General features: G+C 46.7%; 1 protein-coding gene across 1 annotated transcript in view; it reads left to right on the top strand.

The window, feature by feature from the left end:
* ATP10B (ATPase, class V, type 10B) overlaps positions 1-22,465 on the top strand; it is a 185,431-nt gene that overhangs the window by 134,530 nt on the left and 28,436 nt on the right. Inside the window, exons 6-14 of the mRNA XM_015565667.1 lie at positions 1,482-1,588; positions 5,250-5,381; positions 7,017-7,144; positions 8,652-8,904; positions 10,124-10,362; positions 15,048-15,239; positions 17,168-17,774; positions 20,132-20,241; positions 22,167-22,293. Coding sequence (XP_015421153.1) covers positions 1,482-1,588; positions 5,250-5,381; positions 7,017-7,144; positions 8,652-8,904; positions 10,124-10,362; positions 15,048-15,239; positions 17,168-17,774; positions 20,132-20,241; positions 22,167-22,293 — 1,895 coding nt within the window. The remainder of the gene's footprint in view (positions 1-1,481; positions 1,589-5,249; positions 5,382-7,016; positions 7,145-8,651; positions 8,905-10,123; positions 10,363-15,047; positions 15,240-17,167; positions 17,775-20,131; positions 20,242-22,166; positions 22,294-22,465) is intronic.

Genomic DNA, 22,465 nt, shown 5'->3' with positions numbered 1-22,465 from the left:
CTTTCACAGGAGGCCCAGTTCAAACCAGAACACTTCCACAACACCATCGTGTGTGAGAAACCCAACAACCGTCTCAACAAATTCAAGGGTTACATGTAAGTATCTCATGCCCACGTGCCGCTGGTAAATATCTCCTCTTCAGCAAGAAACATTTTTTCCTTAAAATGGCCTAACAAATAAGCATTCGGGTCCTGAGGAAATTTCTTTCTTTTTTTTATCACAAAGAACAGCTAGAGAAACCTAAGTGAAACCTGCAGGAGGTTTGGTGTCTGTGGCCTGGGTTCCCGAGTCCTAGGATGCCCCATGTCCTAGGTGTGTGGCTTTGGGAAACTCTGTCATCCTCTCTGAGCTTCACCTTTTTCACGAGGAAGGATGACCACCCTGCTTCCTTCCCAGAGCCTTGAAAAGTCAAATAAAATAACATCAGACAATGCAGTTTGTAAACACAGTAAGGAATAATTCGTATTAAAAGATATTTTGAGTTACAATAGAGCACTCTGGAGCCAGGCTTCCTGGGTTGGAATCCTGCTCTGCCCCTTACTATCTCTCTGAACTTGCCTCAGTTTCCCTATCTATAAAGTGGGTACAATTACATGACCCTATCTTACAAGGCTGTCATGATGACTGAGTTAATACATTTAAAAAAACCCACATATACCAGCCCTGGAAAAGGAAGTATTGAAGACCTAGAAGGAGAAAAAGCCCTAAAGGTTCTGATTATTATTTTTCTTCACCCCAATGTTGTGGGGAAGTTATGTTTAAACTTCTGAAAACTCCCAAAGGAAAGGCATCAGGTGGAAGAAGGGCCAGATACGGGGTAAAACCTGGTGTTAGTTGGACTCAGAATTTTCTAGTGTGCAACAAAAAAAGTGCAATTTCCCTGAGCCTGGAGCAAGAAAAATAAACTCAATCCTGCTCTAAGAAGTCGCCTCCCCTACATCGCACCAAGGCCCCTGCCCACCTCCCTTGAGGTCTGTTTATTTTATGAGATGGAGCCAGAGGAGGATGGTACAGGAGCAAGGCCAGCGAGAGAAGGAGCTGGAGGAGAGGAGCCCGCCAGCTGCCCTTCCTGACCCGGCTCACGTCCAAGAGACAGGACTGCCTGGTGTCGGCTGTGGACTCGGATGGTCAGCTTGTGCAGTTCTGTCCCTGTAGCCAGGTGACAGCAAGCTCGAGACCACAGCCTGGAGGGAACACATGCGTCCCTGTAGGTCCAGAAGCCAGATCCCCTTCAGGTGGGGGATGAGGATTTCCTTCGGGTGGGTCATTCCCTCTCAGGGTCCAGCTTCCCAGGACAATCAGGAGTTGCACTTGAACATGGAGACTAGATTCCAAGCTAATATCCCTCTTCTGAAAAAGAAGGAGGATAGGGATCGTGTTCACTCACTGCTTCTAGTTCTGGGATGCCATGGAGATACCATTGTGCCCAGTGACGGCATGGTGAAGCCATTAAACCACTCCCTGTCTTTCCTCATCCCCAGGGAGCATCCTGACCAGACCAGGACCGGCTTTGGCAGTGAGAGTCTTTTGCTCCGAGGCTGCACCATCAGAAACACCGAGGTGGCTGTTGGCATTGTCATCTATGCAGGTCATTGTCCCTGGACAGTTTCTTTGGTCCCTCCCTACCTTCCCTCCTCTATCCCCTTCTCCAAATCCATCTCCACCAGGGGAAACTCACATCAGTTCTAAGGGGTCGAGTCACGTAACTTCCCATTTCTCAGCTAAGCAAACTGAGGCTGGAATCACAGCTGCTCACTCGGTCCACAGGAGACGTAAATTAGATTCCAAGTTACTGTCACTCAACTGAACAAGACAGGGAGGGAGATTCCTGCTCCTTTACCTCCAATTGTTTTGTGACACTAACTATATAGGCAAGATGAAGTGTATCTTCCTGAGCCTGAGGAATACCTCACCAAACTTAATAACTTCACCTTTTGTGCCTCGGCTTCCTCATCTATCCACTGGGGAAAACATTTGTATCTGCCTTTGTACTTGTGAGGGTCAAATGACCCAACACATGAAAAGCACTGCATCTAGCATGTAAAAATGTGATGGTTTTTCATTGTGTTTTGCAGTTATTATTATTTATCTTTATTCATGTTATGGCTGCAGTTATGATGGTGTATCTGACCTTGCCACGGCCATTTTGCTTCCCAATTAAAAAGATAGCAACACATCTTACAATGAAATCTAAAGTCTTATGACTACTGTATCCCTGGTACCTAGAAACTGATGCTCCATGGGTTCTCAATATCGGTTGTAACATTGACAGCTGCAGACTTCTTCCTCTGTAGGGGAAACACGGTCTCCCCGAGGTGTCTACTCTCACAGGAGGACTCCAAAATACATGTCTCTGGGTCTTGTATTCACTAGGATACCTTGTAGTATTTTGTTTGCTTGTTTTGTTTGATTTGTTTTGGTCTGAGTAGAACCCCACTTTTGATGGACATAGAAGGGCATTCTAAACATCAATCTACCCTAAGATTCACTTTTTGGGACTATCAAAAAAAAAAAACCCCACACAAACAGGTTTTTAAACAAATAATGACACAATCTAGCTAGCTTTCCATAATTTGGGGGAAGGGAGGTTGTATTTGTCAGTTCAGATGACTGTTTTTAAGGGTTTTTGGTAATGAGTTCAGTGCCATCTGGTAGACCCACTAAAGGTGGGCTATGTAGCAATCCCTGCCCCAGCAAGAAAACACTCATGGACTTAGAGTTTGCTTTTCTGAGTGACCAGAAACAAAGAAAAAACTCTATGTGAATGATGGGAATGCTGTATGAGGGGATAGGTTTAGAGAGAGCTCCCTGTGGCTCTGGGGGTCAGGCTGCCTGGGTTCAAATCCACTCACCAGCTGCACATTCCAGTGCTAGCTGGTTAAGCTTTCAACAGGGGTGCACTAAGAGTTCTATCTTGTAGGGGCATGAGGTTCAAATGAAATGACCTGTGAAATGGGCTAGCACAATGCCCAACACATATTAGGTTCTCAAAAAAATGTGAGCAAAAAGAGTACTAATTATTTTCAGTGTTATCATCTAGAGCACGGGTGCTCAATCTTGGCACGATTGACTTACAGGTCCGGACTGTTGGTGGTGGTGGGAGGTGCCTTGTAGGATGTTGAGCAGCATCCCTGACCTATAGCCACTATCAGCGGTTCTCAACCTGTGGGTCGCGACCCCTTTGACAGTCGAACGACCCCTTCACAGGGGTTGCCTAAGACCATCCTGCATATCAGATATTTACATTATAATTCATAACAGTAGCAACATTACAGTTATGAAGTAGTAACGAAAATAATTTTATGGTTGGGTCACAACATGAGGAACTGTATTTAAAGGGCCAGAAGGTTGAGAACCACTGCACTAGATGCTCTTAGCACCACGTTCTCAAGCCATTGCCAAATGTCACCTGGGGAGTAAAATCCCCCTGGTTGAGAACGACTAGTCTAGAGTCTCTCCCTGGACAATATGGATGGACAAAACAGGAGTATCCTCAGTATCTAAGGCTCCAAAAAGCCAAACTGAGCTTTGTAGAGGAAGAGATCGAGTGTGGAGGTGTGTTCCCCTACTGTGTACAAGGAATGCGTTGAGGTACTTTGTGTATATTAATCCACTCCCTCGCCCCAAATACATACACAACCATTATCTCCCATTTTGCAGACAAGGAATTGAGGTGCAAAGGGAATCATTCACTCAAGGTCACTTGTCTGCTGGTATTAATTGTATGTAACCCAAGATCAAGCATCTGCAGAGTCTAGCTCTGATTCTAGAGCCCACGTTCTAACTGCTACACCGTGCAGCCTCCCCCCTTGAGCCCAGCTCTTGCCAAAAGAACAGAGGGATCTCAATGGTGAGGAGCAGGTGTTTGAAGAGAGTAGTCCTGGGACCCCTTGTATGGGGTGACCCTAAGGAAGTCAGGAAGGCAGTGTCGTCAGCACAGTCAGGCTGTGCTCACTGTGTCATGCAAACGCCCTCACAACTGGAATGACTTGAGTCTAATTTAATAAGCCTAGAGTTTGCTAGTCCTGCTGTTTTGTTGCCACTTTAAATCCACAGGGCAACTAGCTAAACAGCATTAAAACCATTCACCGCTGGAGCTGATGTATTCGTTTTCTTTAATTTTGCACAGAAAACATGTGATTGGTGTTTTTTAATTTGACTGCTAAGGAGTACAGCATGGTAGTTAAAAGTTAGCAGCCCTAGAGGACAGGCTCTGCCCAAAGACAGAATCTCAGCTTGACTCAGCAGCTGGCTGTGTGGCTTGGTTACCACCGGGGGCTGCTTGGAAGGAGAAATAGGCTGGGAATTAGAATCCAGGGTTCTCAGTGTGGCTCTGGCGGTCATTTATTCTTTCTTTATCTTGCAGGTCCCTTCTACTTTTCTCCAACTAGAAAAAGGGGTGGTTGGGTGAGATTAGTAGTTTTCAAAGTTTGTTGTCCTTTCTTTGAACAACACGTTATGCATACAGAATTCCGAGACAGGAGTGGAGCTGTACAGATTTAATGTTGGGGTAGAGGCCTTTGGCCCTGACCACTCTTACCCAAGCAACACCAACATATTTGTCGCCAAGAGACAAATACAAAAATTACTGACCCCAAGCGGTGTCCTGCCCCAGGGCCTTGGCACCTACTATTCCCCAGCCTAAAACCTTCTTCTCCCAAATCTTCTCTCCCTTCAAGTCTTCCTTAAATGTCACCTCTTCTGACTATGCTTTCCAAAACCATCTCTTATTATTAGCCTTTTGTTTATTGTTTATTTCATGGGACGTATTACTGACTGCAGTTATCTCATGTATTTGTTTCCATGTATATTTTCACCAACATATGAGTCATCTGTCTTAGCAGTGTATTATACCACCACTAGCCCATAACAGTGCCTTTGTGCAAATTAGAAAAAGCCCTCAAAACAGTTTACTGTCATTTGCCAGAAATGTGTCATAATAAACTTACAAACCTATGACAACTACAAAATGAGGGATACATCTAGGTCTGTGCAGGGCACAACCTAAGCATGGTAGCTCTGTCCATGCCCACCAGTGGCTGGCATGTCGGGGATGCTCAATAAGTACCTGCTGACCAATTGTGAGAGGCCTCTCCAGCAGTTCTCAGCAGCCTCCCTGAGGCAGGACAGAGGCAGGTAAGGGTAGGAGGCCCCTCTGTTACTGGGCTCCTGTGAGCAGAGCCAAGGCTATGGTCCAGACCAGAGGCAAACGGGGGGCAAGAGACTGATAATCTCATTTTCGCTTGCAGGCCACGAGACGAAAGCCATGCTGAACAACAGCGGCCCGCGGTACAAACGCAGCAAGATCGAGCGCCGCATGAACACGGACATCTTCTTCTGCATCGGGCTCCTCTTCCTCATGTGCCTCATTGGAGCTGTAGGTATGGAATGTTCTGGAAAGAACAATGCACAGTGCCACAGTAATCTTTTTCTTTGGACAAGTTGCTTCAACTCTCTGAGCCTCGGTTTCCTCATCTGTAAAATAGAGTTCATAAAAAATAAAGCCTCCCCTATATGATCACAGGATGCCAATGTGAAATCTTTTGAAAGTATTGATTATGCAAAATATTAGGAATATCATCTATCATTTATTTGTTCAAGAAATGCTGTCAGGAGTCAGACACTCTCTTAGCGTGAAGGATAGCAAGGCGAGCCCGTCCCAGCTCCTGGTCCAGCAGGAAGGAGCCAGCACGTGGACAGGATCCCTGACTGTCCCCTCAGGGAGGGCTGTGCACAGAAAATTAACGTCAACTTACTGGTTTAACAGGAGTGGGGAACTGGCCCTTAGGCCATATAGGGCCTAAGAAATCATTTGGTCTGGTCCTGCCAAGGCATTGGGGGTGAATTCATTAAATGTTTGACTAAATTGAGCAGGCTAATGTTTAAGGTGCAGGAACCGCTGGCTGCCTTTGCTTCAGGACAGGTTTGTTTAAGGAATGTCAGGACTGGGAAGGACATTTGAGATCATCTCACTATGTCCCCAGAGAAAGGAAGTTAATGGTTAAAAGGTCACACAGGGAGATAAGGTGCAGGCAAGCCAGAATCAGCTTGGCAGATTGCCCAAATGATACATAAATTGGGAGTTATGGGAGGGGCAGAATCCTGTTCTTTTTGAGAATAATGACTCACACACAGCGATGGGCCCCTGCAGGAGGTGAAAGCTCTCAGCGAACTCCCTTCCGGGTTCTTTATCACACATTTACTTGGACTGTGTGAAGGTGGTGGCTCTTTTTTCTTAGCCCAGAATGCATGGGGGGAGTATAGAGGGTAGGTAAAGGTTGTCAGGACTCCCAAGCCATGCACTTCCAATCACACAACTGTAAAGAACGTGTGTCCTTTTCTCTATTTCCAACCCCTATATCACAGAATTTCATCAAAATGTAAGCAATCCCCATGATAATCTCCTCTGGCAGGTCAGACTTAATGCCTACCAAGAGACTGACACGTAGGCTGTATGGAGGACTACTTCAGAGCTAAATGAGTACACTCACACACACACACAGCTATATTATATAGAACTAGAGGCTCAGCACACGAAATTCATGTGCGGGTACAGTCTCTAGGCCTGGCCTGCGATCAGGGCCATCTTCCCCAGCTGCCCACAACCAGCCTCATCCTCCACTGCCACCCACCCCCAGTTCCCTGTTCGCCATCAGGTGATCGGAGCCTGCTGGCTGCGGGGAAGAACCAAGAGGTTGGCCCGTTCTGCCCGCTTGCCAGCCCCACCCCCCACTGTCACCAACCCCCAGTTTCCCGATATCCATCGGCGATCAGAGCCTGATGGCCAGGGGAAGGGACCAAGAGGTGGTCAGTGTGCCTCATAGTGACTGGTCAAGCAGTCATTCTGGTCATTCCACCATTAGGGTCAATTTGCATATTATCTTTTTATTATATAGGATAAGGGTGGACTCCTCCAAAGCATACTCATATCCAGGAATAGGTCAAGGGCTGATGTAATTGACCAACCTTGGAATTAAGTGGAGCTTTTGTCTCATCCTGGCTTTGCCTCCTCTCAGGTCACAGCCTCTGGAACGGGACGTTTAGGGAACATCCTCCCTTCGATGTGCCGGATGCCAAGGGCAGCTTCCCTCCCCTTGCCCTTGGAGGCTTCTACATGTTCCTCACAATGATCATCCTGCTCCAGGTAGGAGCTCCTCTCTCACTAATGGCTAGGAAGGCCTGTGGCCAATACCATACAACTCTGTGAAGGAAAATTCAGTGCTGGTCCCAAGAAGGAACTGACTGGACTGAGATGGGGAAATGTTCGTTGCTTTCTTGTGGGGGCCTTTGAAAGTATTCCCATTCGGGGTCATGTCAGGACCAGCCCTGCTTTGTGAGGGGACCCTCCTCCCAGATAATTGTGGAAAAGAATACTTATTAGGCTTTTCTATATAAGAGTAAGATTACAGCAGTGACCCACGTGTGCCTGGCTCTTTGCCAGATGCTGAACAGGTGAAACCTAATAACGGGAATAAAATAAGGTAAACTAGCACAGAGACCTGTCAAACCCTAAATACTGAGAGGAAGAAACCACAGATTAGTGTTTTAGTATTTTATCACTTGAGATTTAAAAACACAAGGTGGCAGGGAGCAGGGTACTGACCCTATAAGGAGAAAGAAACAAAAACACAGAGAACCTACATGAGAGAAGGAGGAAAAAATGTGCAGGCTCTATAAGAAACTAATCTATGAAAAGATGAGGCAGCTTCATCTACACTCAATTTCTTGTACTACTTGCAGGTGTTTCATTGTCCTTTTACTGGTGAACTCTTTTGAATCATTCATTTGTTCATTCATTTGTTTAGCAGAGTAATCCTTTTTTACGTGTGAATCAGGTCATACCCCTGCTCTGCACCGACCCGCCAGTGATTTCATATCCTCTCAAAGTGAAGTCCAAAGTCCTTACTGCCACCAACAAGCCCTCAATGATCTGGATCCTGACACCCTCCCTGTCCTGTTCACTCACATACTTACTCTCACCCTGCCCACTCCCACTGCCCAGTGGCTGCCCGGAATGCTCCTCCTCCTACAGATATCCTCAGGACACACCCCATCTTCAGGTGTCTGCTCAAAGGTCATGGTTGATAAGAATCCTTCCCAACCAGCACCCTCTACCCTCTTTACTTTTTCTTTATGAGACTTACCACTACCCGGTGTATATTTATTTGTTTGTTGGAATTTGAGGTCTTCAAGGCCAGGAATTCTGTTCTGCTCACTGCCATGTCCAGGACCTAGAATAATATGTGACTCACACAAAGCACTCAATAGATATTAGGTATTGTATCAGTGGCCAGTAATCAACAATGGGTCTGAACACCTGTAAAAGTGGGAGGCCACCCTCCATGGCACCGAGATCCAGGGGGATTCGGGGGACTCCAGACAGAGGAACAACTGCTCCTCACCCGCTTACCGCTCTACATTGAACAACCAATGGTGAGTGCCTGCCTCATTCCGACACCCCTGCCTGAAGAAGGCATATCCCCTTAGAATGTCAAGGGAGGCATGAGGCACTAACCTTTGATTTCCCAGAGAAAGCCCATCACGCGAGTAGACGTCAGCTTTCCATTCAATGCCTTTGCCTCCCATGAGAGAGGGTCCTGACACAGGGAACCGGCCTGGCTTCTGACACCGTGGGACTCGGTCTCTTGCAGGTGCTGATCCCCATCTCCCTGTATGTGTCCATTGAGCTGGTGAAGCTCGGGCAAGTCTTCTTCCTGCACAACGACCTCGACCTGTATGATGAGGAGACCGATCTGTCCATCCAATGTCGAGCCCTCAACATCACAGAGGACCTGGGCCAGATCCAGTACATCTTCTCCGACAAGACGGGGACACTGACTGAGAACAAGATGGTGTTTCGGCGCTGCACCATTGTGGGCAGCGAGTACTCACACCAAGAAAATGGTACGAGGCCTCCTGGGGCCCCCATCTTTCTTCCTGAAAGAATCGCCTGCTCTCCTAGAGGCTGGTGATTAAAGATGTCATGCTGGGTCCCCACAGAGGCTGTGTGGCTTGTGGAAAGTAGCTTCCTGTGTCCCTGGGGCTTCCTAGTCACAGAGCAGTGCTGTTCTCACCATCTGGGAACCTTCATGTGTTCACAAGGCTGTCAGTGATCTGTGTGTTGCCCTCCAGTCCGCTTTGTCCTGTGCCATTTACACACAACATTTTTACCTGTCAGGAGTGGCCTGGGGACATGTCCCAGTGATGTGCCCAGGGTCACCTTACCTGAGAGGACAGGCCAGGTCTAGGCGCATGGTCAGATTTGATATACCCGGGAAATGTCTTCCATACTCCGTGATCTCTCGAAAGCTTCAGCTTAGCAGATATGGCTATTAAGTGCCCAGATTGTCATCTTGTATGGACTAAAGATGGCCTGTAAAGTTGACCTGATACCCTCAGCTCCATCTCCCATACACACACACACACACACACACACACACACATACACACACACACACACTTTTTAACTAAGAGAAGAAACTCTCAAAAAAGGAGCACTCATTCTTTTAAATGGGAGGGATGGAGAAAGAGAAAGTGACATAGGGAACCCAACTCCCTTTACCATGATAGTAACCATTTATGTGGGAACTTCTGATCCCTTAAAAAATATATTTTTTATTGATTTCAGAGAGGAAGAGAGAGATAGAAACAGCAATGATCCACACTGGGGATGGAGCCCACAACCCCGGGCATATGCCCTGACCAGGAATGGAACCATGACCACTCGGTTAATAGGTCAATGCTCAACTAAGCCACACCGGCTGGGCTCTTCTGATCCTTTTTAATAATAAAAACAGCTACCATCATCAGTACTTACAGTATTCTAAGTCTCCCAAACAACCCATAGAGTTCAGTACTTTTTTTAACCCCTATCTGAGGAAATAGAGGCACAGGTTTAGCCAAAGCTCAGAGCCACATACCGAGAAGGTAGTAGAGCCAGGATCTGCACCTTGTGTCACTTGGTTGCACCCCTTTCTCCAGTCAGGGTAGCCAGCTCCCTGCTTGCCAGAGCAGCACAGTGTTCTTCCTCGGTGTTCTTCACCCCCACTCAGAGTCTGGGATTTCCCCAGCCATAGTCCAGCCCAGGTATGAGAGGGGCAATAACAGGACTCCTTTCCCGCAGCCAAGCGACTGGAGGTCCCAAAGGAGCTGGACTCAGACAGTGAAGAGTGGACCCAATACCAGTGCCTGTCCTTCCCGGCCAGATGGGCCCAGGGCCCAGCAGCAGTGAGGATCCCAGGAGGCGTCCAGCCTCTGAGGAGATGCCAGAGTGCCCGGGTACCCATCCAGGGCCACTCCCGACAGAGGTCCGAGGGGCGCTGGGAAAACGCACAGTCTTCGGTGGCCTTCAGCAGCTCCATCGTAAGTCCCTGCCTTTTCCTCTTTGAATTGCAAGTGGTCTCTACTGGGGAGAGATGGGAGGGGGTTCTGGGGTGTGAGGGACAAAAGACAATAAAAACCCTGAAGGGCTCTCCAAATGCCAGCCCTTGGTCTTGTATGCAGTCTTCATATGCGTTTTATTGGGCATGAACACTTCTTGTTCATTTCCAATGTTTAGTATTTAGAAATTAGGAGATTTCACATAAACATAGATTTCTGGCTTCTGTTTTTTAAAAATGGAATTGGGAAAATCCTTCACACTAAGCTAGCATTTCCCTGTGGAAGAAATTGGCTTGAGTGAAAGAGTCGACGCCATTTAGTCTGGGTATGTAATCTCTAGTTCATCACAGTCCTTGCCTCACTTGCATCACTGAGCCGAAGGCCAGCGGCATGTCCATTATGCTTGTTTTCCAATAATACAGTTAAGAGGAAAGAGAAATATTTGCCATCCCCCTGTTTCTATAAAGTGGAAAAACAAAAGATAAGCCTACGGGCTTATGCATTTCAAGAAAAATGGGAGGATATCTTTTTTGTGATCATCAAAGAGAGTCTTCAATTGTTAGGAAGCAAAAACATCCATGTCAAAATTACCCAGCACATTCACTCCCTTAGGTCAACTGCCTGGCCCCTGTGGTCCTACACCCCTGCAGCTTTCTGCATGTGGTCCCTTCACATTTGGTCCACAGGGACACCCATCACTAACTGTCCAGGGAGCAGGTGAAGAAATTGAGTTTCTTCTACAAGATCTCCAACATTCCCTGGGAGTGAAAGCCAGAACCGGGCCTCTGGCTCCTGCCTATCTGCTTTCCTCTGCACCTTGCTCTTTCTCTAAGAGACAAGCGATCTAGAATCTTCTGTTCTCACAGAAAGGCCACAGGGAGCCCCAGCTTATCTTGAACAAGTCACAAACTTAAAGAGGAACCTGAAGTGCTAGTACCCCATGATTAGAAAATACGATTTTCAAAATGATCCTTTCGGTGAATTTCCTTCCAAGCTTTTATTTCCCCCATTAATACACATGCATAACTCCATCTATTTAACATTTTTGCAATCATAGTACATATAATTATAGGTTCTAGGTTTTTTGGATCTGACAAGATGTCAGAAGCGTTGTCCGTATTGCTGCCTCGTATTCCTAACCCAGGACTGTGCTTTCTGACTGCAACAAGGAAAAAAACGCTGCAAGTCTGTGTGTTCTGGGTTGTTACTTCTGTAACTCTGAGTACAACATTGAGCTAACTCTGCCCTGGCCAGGTAGCTCAGTTGGTTAGAGCGTCATCCTGCTACACCAAGGTTGTAGGTTTGATTTTCGGTCAGGGCACATACAAGAAGCAACCAATGAATGCATAAATAAGTGGAACAACAAATCAATGTTTCTCTCTCCCCGCACCCCTCTCTCTAAAATCAATAAAGTTGAGTTAACTCTATTTTGTTATTATGCACAGACATGCAACATTAGCAAGGATCAAACGATAACAATGTGTTAAGACAATGATCCGTAGACGCCTTTAGGAAGCCTTTTGATTTGGTGTGGTTTTTTTCCTGTGTTTTTTTTCCCCCAAATGAGATAACAACAGGACCTCCATATTGTCAAGTCTTTCTCTTATTTAATTCTGTCCCCTCTGAATGGAATGCCTTTCCCCCGGCTCTTTACCTAAATATTTGAACCATGAATTAGTGAATTCTCATTAGGCATGAGTTGTAGATCTTGCATTTGTGTGTCTTTGGCACTTTCCAGTTCTAGACACCACGGGTGGCCCATGTGCCTGAGAATGTCTCCGCCAGGACCCAGGGGGGAGAGAAAGGAGCCTTTCCTTGGTAGATCTCAGTTGGGGCTCACAGATTCACTGCCCCTTGTTCAACCTGACAAATCTCAGACGCCCAGAAAAACTGCAGCCCTGAGGCAACCCAGTCTAACTTCTATTCAGGGCCCTTCGCTGCTTGCTGGCCAGTGAAAGGGACACATTAACCTCTGAGCTATATCCAGATCCTGGATGTCACCTTCCGCCCTGATTAGCACTTCTAAAGGCAGTTCTAAATTCATTCCAGAACAATAAGGAAACTGACACACAGATTAACAGCAAATCCTTGTTGTCTAGGCAGATGCAGATGGTGGCGCGTTCTCTTTACGAACTGCCACGTGTATCATTCTCCAGTCTGTTTGCTTGAAGATCTGGGGTTAGTGGGACAATAGCATCCCCAGGTAGGAAGGGCACTGGGCTAAGGGTCAGGACACGTAGGTTCTCATTTCAGCTTTGCTACTGGCTTGCTGGGTAACCATAGCAACATGTCAGACCCCTTTCTATCCCTTTCATTACCTGAAAATAATTTACTTACAACTCTCACCAGCTGTTCTAAAACTCAAATAGCATAATGTTGGTGCTGACCTGCAAGATCCCTTCCAGCTACCAGTCAGACACGTTTGGGGTCATCTCGGCTCTACCATTATTAGCTCTGTGGCTTCGGTCAACTTGCCCAGCTGGAAGTCTCCACATTTCCATCACTGTTCTGCCTCTTGAGCTTCTTTGGATGATCTAATTATTCAAATCATGCATTCTAGATGGATGGGTAACTAATCGAAGTTTTTAGTTATCGTTCTGAGAGAAAGCTCTGTTTTGGACAAACAATCCCGTCTCTGGGGACATGGGCATCTTTGTAAAATGCAATGCTGAGCCCTCTCCTCTGAGATGCTAGCCTATTTGGTCTATGGTAGGGCCCGAGCACTCAAATTTTTATTTCTGATGTTCTAGTGAGCAACCAAGATGAGGACCTCTGTAAGCATACCAGCCCCCTGCTAGGAAATCATCTACCTTTATCTCAAATAGGCTCTTTCTCCAGCTTGGAAGTCATTGGCTGAAGGGGGTGGTTTATGTTTCCTTAAAGGGCTCTAACTACATATAAAATATCTGTGGCTGGAGTGGCAGATCCTGGAATGAGTCTATGGACCATGTTGGGGGCAGCCCCAGAGGATCTCCTGGTTCCTGCCCCCCAACTTCTTGGCAGGGGCCTGAACTTGCCTCTCTGCCACCTGCCCATCTGGCAGTCAGCTGGTCCCATCATCTCCTGGCACCGCCAGGTCTGTACTTCCCTTTGTAAACACCATCAGAACTTGCCTCTGAATCCCCCGGGGTGCCAAGTCGTGATGGAGCACCAGGGCACATTCTAAAGGAGCCCATTCTTGGTCTCCTTGGCTCTTGGCTCTAAACCAAAAACAAAATGAGTATCAACATTAACAACAAAAGCTGGCTTCTTTTTTTTACTACAAAGAACAAGGAAGCATGGGTTGTTTTTGCCTAATAGGCTGCTATAAAAGCTGTGGTCTGAGGGTGGGGTAGCACACTTATGACAGGGTGAGGGCTGAGCCAGTGTTTAATAGACTGGCAGATAGAAAATGAAATGCCCTTTTTTTTTCTTGGTCTTCAAGCAGCCAAGATTTGAGCAGAGAGTCTTTGTTTAAAAGTGCCACTTGCAAAAGATTTCCAGAACCATCAGACCAAAGAATATCTTCCTGGTCATAAAATTTGCATTGGGGACCATCCAGTCTTCGAACATATCACCACTCCCTTCTGTGGGCGCAGCCCCTCCCACCCCTCCGGAAAGAACACCCTGGCCCTCTGCCTCGTCCTTCATCTTGGTCTTCCTTTCCTCCTTTGGAAGAGACTGGCGCAGCACTCCAGTCTGTTCCTATGGGTGGACAGCCCACATACCCACACTGCCACACACACCCCCGGACACACACACACACACTGGATGGCTAGGTACTGATTTAATCAGCCAAGCACAGAAAAATCTTTTGAAAGTGATGTGACCACACAGGCAGGGACAGATGAAGGCCATCTCAACTGTGCTTCCCTTGGCCCCCAGGGTCCCTTTTGGGGATGCATGGCTGCGGTGATCCTATTCATAAGAGGTGGAAAACTCCCTTCTCGCTAGGCCACTGAGGTCCACCACCCCACCCCCCTTGGGACATATGTTGCATTTGAAAAAGCTTACCATAACAATCCATATGCTTTTCATGGTTACTGAAGTCCAGGTAGGATTTTGGTAGACAGGAGGGGACTTACAAACAAGGTAAGATCACAGGCATAGAATGGGAGTATTCATCCAGGAGACAGCAAACACACCTCCCGGCTAAGCTGATGGTCTGTGTTGAGAAGTGGTGGGAACAGAGACTGCGAAAAAAATTTAGATGACAGAGTAAGTTGATTGTGCCAGCGATGAAGATCTCCTGAAGGTCTACTGAGCTCAAGAGTACCTGAGGAAATGGTGTTTAGAAAGATGCGCGGGAGATACATGTGAAGGGTTAGAAGGAAAAGTGGTGAGAGGCAGCAACATCAGCTTAGAGGTGATGCAGAAATCCAGGAGTGAGGCCACAGGATCTGAGCCTGTTGGTAGCATCAGGACTGAGGGACAAATGGTGGGGAGACAATGTAATGAAAGAACTGCCAGAGCTTATACCTGATGGGCATGTGAGGTGAGGGAGAGGGAGGAATCAAATAAGAATCGGTAGTGACTGGGCTTGCAGAGGGGGCGTCGTCTGGATTCAAGAGTACAGGGAAGGTTGTTATCCTCTCCCCAGGCATGCAAAGAACCTGGTGTGTTTGGGGTTTGGTGGGAGGCTTCCTCCGAGTCCCTTTAGGAAAGACTCACCAAGTTTTTTCTCTCAGGAAAAAGATGTGACTCCAGATAAAAACCTACTGACCAAGGTACAAGATGCTGCCCTGTGGCTGGAGAACTTGCCAGACTCCAGACCTGCCAAGGCTTCCCTCTCCACCACCTCCTCCATCGCTGACTTCTTCCTCGCCCTAACCATCTGCAACTCCGTCATGGTCTCCACAACCACTGAGCCCAGGCAGAGGGTAAGGACCGGTGATGGAGGGAGTGGCAGGGGAGGGGAGGAAGGGTAAGGGCAAGGGGTGACACCCTGAACAGGAAGACAAGACACTTGGGCCCTAGCCACAGTATTGCCATTTCATCCCTCTGAGACTTTGAACTCTTACCCTTTCTGGGCCTTAGTTTCCTCATTTTTAAGTAAAATAGAAAAAGTTATATATGAACTCTCAATGTAGCTTTCAAATTTTGTGTCTATGTCTGCAGGGTAGATATTAAGAGTTAATATTGCCCTAACCGGTTTGGCTCAGTGGATAGAGCATCAGCCTGCAGACTGAAGGGTCCCAGGTTCGATTCCGGTCAAGGGAATGTACCTTGGTTGCAGGGACATCCCCAGTATGGGGTGTGCAGGAGGCAGCTGATCGATGTTTCTCTCTCATCGATATTTGTAACTCTCTATCCCTCTCTCTTCCACTCTGTAAAAAATCAATAAAATATATATTTTTTTAAAGAGTTAATATTTACTGAGCACTTGCTACATGCCAGGCTCCATGCCAAACACTTCGGCTACATTATCTTTTAATCCTCACTACCCAACAATCCTACGCTGTTTGGCTTTGCATTTAACAAGTGAAGAAACAGTGCTAGCCAGTTTGGCTCAGTGGGTCCCAGGTTCAATTTGGTCAAGGGCACAGGCCCAAGTTGTGGGCTTGATCCCCAGTAGGGGGCATGTAGGAGGCAGCCAATCAATGAGTTTCTCATCACTGATCTTTCTATCTCTCTCCCCCTCTCCCTTCCTCTCTGAAATCAATAAAAATATATTTTTACAAAAGAAAGAATAAAAGAGATTCCACCAAAGTTAAAAAAAAAAAAAGTGAAGAAACAGGCTCAGAGAGCTTGAGTAATTCAACAAAAGATGTATGGTTAATACATGACAGAACCATCTATATGACTCCATAACAGCATATTACACTGGTCTCTGCTTTTATATGGGGTTTAGAAGAAATACTGCCATGTGTGATGTTCTGCCAATTGGGAGATAATGCAGCTGGATGGCCATTTATAGGAGATTAGACTTTGAATTATTTTTTAGTACTGAAATTAGCTGTGTCTTTAATTATCCACTGACTCTCACCCAGGCTCCCTTGTGAGTACCTGAGGAGAATAATTGGGTGTTATAATTTGTGGCTATGAAATTAAGAAAAAGGTTCACCCAGGCACCAACTCAGAGCACCCCTCCTTCTTATATCCCAATCCCAAACCACCCTGAGAAGTCACTTCAGCCGCCTTAAAGTCACCAGGTTATCAGAAGTCTTCAGGGAGCTTTGAGAGAAGGTAGCGTTACCTGAGAACTCTGTTTTCAAGAGGAAGGAGCACCATTCTGGGGAGGACAGCATCCGCCTCTTAATCTTTAAGTAAACAGGGAGGCTTCAGCTAGCTGGCCGCTGGAGGTTCCAACCTCTGGAGTCGGACAGAACCAGGCCTGAGGCCCAGCTCTACTCCCTGTACACTGGGTGGTGATGGCCAATTTATTTAACCTCTTTGTGCCTCAGTTTCCTCGTCCATAAGTTGGGATAATGATAGTATCCTATAAAGTTAGGGAAGATGAAATGAGATGACGGGTGCAAAGATAAAGGCTCTGGTAAGGGTATGGGGAATGTGGACTCTTACTATGGGTCTGGCTTTTGTCTCCTTTTCTTTCCTTTATCTCTGATTAGAATGGGATGGTCATTACCAATCACAGGCATGTCAGGGCTAGAGGGAACATCTGGCCTGATGCTCTCATTTTACAGGTGGGTAAATTGAGGCTCACCTAGAGGAGAAGACTTGCCCATGACCACAGAGGGCCCAAGTAATACATTTCTTGCAAAATGACCTGCAGATTCTGCCACAGACCGCATGACTTTTTCCCCCCAATATTGAGAGTAATGTTCTTATTCCCTCCTTTGATCCCAAGGTCACCATGCCACCCTCGACCAAGGCTCTGGGGACCTCCCTGGAGAAGATCCACCAGCTCTTCCAGAAGTTGAAGTTTTCCAGCCTCAGCCAATCATTCTCCTCCACCGCGCCCTCCGACACCGACCTGGGGGATAGTTTGGGGACCACCATGCCCCCCACGGACTCGGAAGACAGAGACGACGCGTCTGTGTGCAGTGGAGGCTACTCAACTGATACTGACGGCGGCTACAGGAGCAGCACATGGGACCAAGGTGAGGCCCTGGCGTCCGGGTCGGGCACTTCCTTGGAGGAGGTGCCGGAGGACCCTGCTCTCGGCCCGGCCAGCCCCGAGCTCTGCTACGAGGCCGAGAGCCCTGACGAGGCTGCCCTGGTGCACGCCGCCAATGCCTACAGCTTCACACTGGTGTCCCGGACGCCGGAGCAGGTGACTGTGCGCTTGCCCCAGGGCACCTGCCTCACCTTCGATGTCCTCTGCACCCTGGGCTTTGACTCTGTCAGGAAGAGGATGTCCGTAATTGTGAGGCACCCGCTGACGAGCGAGATCATCGTCTATACCAAGGGCGCCGACTCGGTTATCATGGACCTGCTGGAAGACCCGGCCCGCGGTGAGTCCCCCCTCACCAGGGCTCCAGGAAGAGAGGGCTCCGTGGTTTAGGAGGCAGCTTGGGAGGGGAATGATGAGTTCAAGTTACAGCGCTACTCAGCCCAGCAGATCCCCAGGAACACGGGCCACAAGCTGCTTTCCTCACAGCAGTTCCTAACACTCGCTTCTTTCATTCCACGTGCCCTCGACCTGGAGAATGACAGAGCTTGGGAGCTAGACTTGGGGAGGTCTTGTAAGAGCAAGTCTCTTTAACTCCTTTATCCCCATTTCTAGTTTTCCAAACTCATTTAAACATGGATTATCCATACACTATATTTTAGCAGGACATCCATTAACATATCCTAGAAAAATATTGTGGTCCTCATTCTTAGTTTTGGAGAGAGACCAACTGAACCCAGAGAGGGACGTGACCTCAGAGAGGAGGCGAGGTAACCAGTGACACATCCTCGGCCCGGGTACCCTGAGGCCTTCCATGCCGCCAGACTTCCCTGCCAGGCTCAGTGCACTCTGGGAAGCCTCAGGTGGCCCTCTTTATCATCCTTTCCCCCAGCCTCTCCCAAATGGATTTCCATAAACTTGCACCAAGCCAGAAAAATGTTCCATGATCCCTAGCTATCAGTGTCTAGTTTTGGAGCAGCATGAATTAGTGCACAGACGCTTCTGGATGGGTAACAAGGAGAAGATGGTTATGCGGCTATGATTCTCCCAGAGTAGCAGGTTCCAGCCAAGCTTTAGAATTGCCAGGCAGCCCTGTGCCTCCTGCATTACCAGCTATGGATCAAAGCCAAGAGGTTCATGAGGATGGATGAGCGTTTAGAATGGGAAGGGAGCTGATTAGGTTTCTTTATCCCCAGACTCTGGCAGAGGAGTGAATTCCGTGTTTCGGAGTCAAGGGAGCCACAGTATTCTGTTCCTGGGCAACAGCCATCAACGCTGCCCTGGAGATGGTTTTTTATTTGTTCCTCACTTTGAATGCAAAATGGATTAGAATGCTTCCAATAAAAGACACATGAGCAATGTTACTATTAAGAATTGAGGACTAAAGCTTTGAAAAGGAAGGGGAGAACTAACCCTAGGTGTAACATATTTATGGTGTTTGAACGTTCAATTTGACCATGAGGTTTCTGTTAGCCTGAGCAAAAAAAAGGTCAATTCAAAGGTAACCAGATAGAAGGCAAAAGGGTTTAATCTTAGGCACTGATGTCTTTGAGAATAAAATACTTCAAATAGTGCTCAATAAGACAATGCATAAAGACTGTGCTTCAGGCACTAAGAAAACAGTCACACCTTCTGAAAAAAGAGAAAGTAATCTTTGAAAGAATTTTTGCAGGATATAAAAACAGCCGTAGAATAGTATCACGGGGGAAATCAGAGCTCATTGTGCTTTCTTATACTTATCTTACTGTTAAACATTGTATTTTTAATTTTGCACTATATGAAGGGATGGATGAGATGCCCGAAACCTGTTTACTACTTAGGGCCTCTGAAGATCTCAATGTAGCCCTGGTTTAAAAAAAAGGACTGAAGCTTTTTCCAAACTTAACTTTATAAAGTGCTGCAATTGATTAGAGATGTCTGGGACATCTTAGATAAAGTAAGTGGCGATAGCATCAATCCTGCCTCATACCCACAAACCCAGGATGAAAAATTCCTTTTTTCTGGTAGATAAAAGTACTAGAATTCAAGAGAAAAAGATTAATTTTTTTCTAAAAGAAATGTATGATGTAGGACTTCATAAGCAACACAGTGAAGTCTTTTTCATTCTAAACACTATATTGGTAGGAAATGCAAACAATTTTTTTTTTCTAAGACCATTTCTTGCAGTGTGATGAAGAACTTAGGATTGAGATTCAAGTCCAAAGCTGTCTTGGAACCTAACTGGATATAAGGACTGAAGTAGATGACAGAGAAGGTGATGGATAGGATGTCCAACACTTAGCAAACCATTGGTCATCCAGGGCTAAAGTGGCTACAAGGAAAGCACCTGGGGTCATAATAAAGCTCCAGCTGTCTGGTCCCTGATTCAGCAGAGCTTCAGCTGGACCTGGGAATCTCTCTTTTTTGTTTACGTTCCCAGATAATTCTGATGCAGACAGGTGTTTGGTAAGAACACCTTGGACCACCTACCCTCCTAAGTAGTGCATTTCTCAGCCAAGCTTGTGATGATCAGCTGGAGAGAGCAGACAATGGAAGGACTCCCAGAGATCACCTTCCTGGGCACCCTGACAGCCAGGAGAGTCCCTCTGGTTCTGTGGGGGGCTGTGAGGGGATTTCTCCACTAAAGATTCCAGGATGTTAAGAATGGGGATCCCTGAGCATTTGTATATGACCTCATGCGGGACAATGACTCCTTCACAGTGACTGACACTGATGTGGAAAAGAAACTGAGGAAAATCCGAGCCCGGACACAGAAGCATCTGGACTTGTATGCAAGAGATGGTCTTCGAACGCTGTGCATCGCCAAGAAGGTGAGAACAGATTCCTCGTTAAGTACGTGCAGGGCCGCAACCCCGATTTTATCTTTTCTACTTCTTTTTAGAAGACCCTTAATGTGGGTTGCTTTTACATTTTCAAACTTAGCTATTTTGACTCACCACAAAGACCCAGGACTTTTGACAGTTTTGCTGGGGCAGAAATCTGAATGGCAAGGTTCCATATCAGTGTGGCTATTTGTATACGTAATTGGTTACCTCTAACTCATAAAATAATGTTTAATGTTATAATTTTGCCTTCAGCATATTCTTTTAAAATCTGCATTATTTGCATAGATTGGGAATTTGGGAGATTTTATGTGATTACCCAAAAATCTAGATTTCTGGTTTCTCCCAAAAATTTAGAGGAGCTGTCAAAGTGGGTCTCCATTCTCGAATGGAAACAAATAGCTACAGGCATGTAGCAGCTGATCCCTGAGGAGAAATGTATTCTGCTGTGTTGTGGTTGGCCACAGTCCCCACTATTCCCTATTGTTTCCCTTGCCCCAGTTATAGTCATGTAGATTACCTACCTCACCTCCTGCAGGTCTTTAACTTGGCAGCCTCTGCAGGTGAGGCAGACAGAGAGTTAAGAGTCCCAGAGCACCTAAAATCAGGGAGGGAGCTATGATGGAGCTAGATAGCTGGATTTATTTCTCCATAAATCCCCAGAGCTCATCTCTTTCATGGTCCTTAGGCAACCATAAAAATGTAAGAGTTTATGAGCACCCACTTTAAAGCCAGACCTACCTGGGTACAAGTCTCAATCTCGCCACTTATCTGTTGTGTGACATTGGGCAAATTTCTTCATCTCTCAGAGTTTTGGATTTTCTTATCTATGAAATGGTGTCAGCGCTCCTTACCTCATACAGTTTTCATGAAGATTAACATGTATACATGGGACAGCAACTAGTGCTTACTACTCTATAGCTGTAATTATATTATCTTCTATTTTCCGTTGAAATTATTTGTGCCTATTTTGTCTCCTCTAATAAAACTGTGAATTTCACAAGAGCAAAAGACCTACTCATGTCCCCTTGGTTTTCCCTATGTGCCATTCACAGAGAGAAAATCTAGGAAAATTCATTGCTGTATTCATGCAATTCCAGCACAGGGGTCTAAAGTACTATGGGACTCCAAGGGAGGAAGATATGTCCTCTAGTTGTATTCTTCCGGCTTTGGGGTACCACCTCCAATAGCTGGTGGAGTATTCTACCAGGCTGTGCAAGACCTGGATGCTGCTTACCTGTCCAGCCTCATTGCTGGCTCTTCTCTTCCTGACTCTCCATCCTTCGGCCAACTGGTGTTTACAAGGAATAGATGAAACCAAGTTCATTGCTTTTTCACAGCCTTTGCACTTGCCCCTCCCCATGACTGAACCCTTCTCGTCATTGGCTCTCAACTTGTATGTCGCCTTGTCTAAGAGACCTGAAGATTCAAATGAAATAGCCTCTCTTTCCACAGCTATCCCTCTACCCAGTCTCCCTCTCTCTCTCCCGCTCTCTCTCTCTCTCTCTCTCTCTCTCTCTCTTTCTCTCTCTCTCTCTCTCTCTCTTTCACACACACACATCTTCAGATCACGCTCTTTAATTTCTGCATAGAATTCCTTGAAATGACCTATTATTTTTAATTATTTACTTGGACAGTGTCTCTCACCCTCCAGTAGCACATAAGCCCAGGCATGCAGGAATCTTGTCTGTCTTGATCATTACTATACCTTCAGTGCCCAGAGCAGGGCAAGAGCTCAACAGATGTTTGGTGATAATGGAACATGAGGATCAATCCTCCATTGATTTGTACACTCAAGAAAGCAATCATTGAGGAGAAGGCCCCATCTAATTGTGTAGAGAAGCTCAAACAGGCACGTGGGAAGGAGAAGGGATCCACTCAGAGTTGTGAACGAGCCTATTCCTATCCCATAGGTCCTAACTGAAGAGGACTTCCGGCGATGGGCCAGTTTCCGGCATGAGGCCGAGGCATCCCTCGACAACCGAGATGAGCTTCTGATGGAGACCGCCCAGCATCTGGAGAATCAACTCACCTTACTGGGTAGCTAAAAATAAGCCCTCATTAAATGAAAAATAGGAATGCTGCAAGCTGGAAAGGGAGTTCTTGGCCCTGATTCTGACACCGCTACAAATGTGTCTCAATTAGGAGCCTTCCCCGGGGTGCCTTTCAAGAGATTTGGCACAGACTGTGCCAACATGCAACCCAGATTCCA

The sequence above is a fragment of the Myotis davidii genome, unplaced genomic scaffold (assembly GCF_000327345.1).
Source record: "Myotis davidii unplaced genomic scaffold, ASM32734v1 scaffold18, whole genome shotgun sequence".
Classification (NCBI taxonomy): Eukaryota; Metazoa; Chordata; class Mammalia; order Chiroptera; family Vespertilionidae; genus Myotis; species Myotis davidii.
This window is presented reverse-complemented; position numbering and strand designations above follow the sequence as displayed.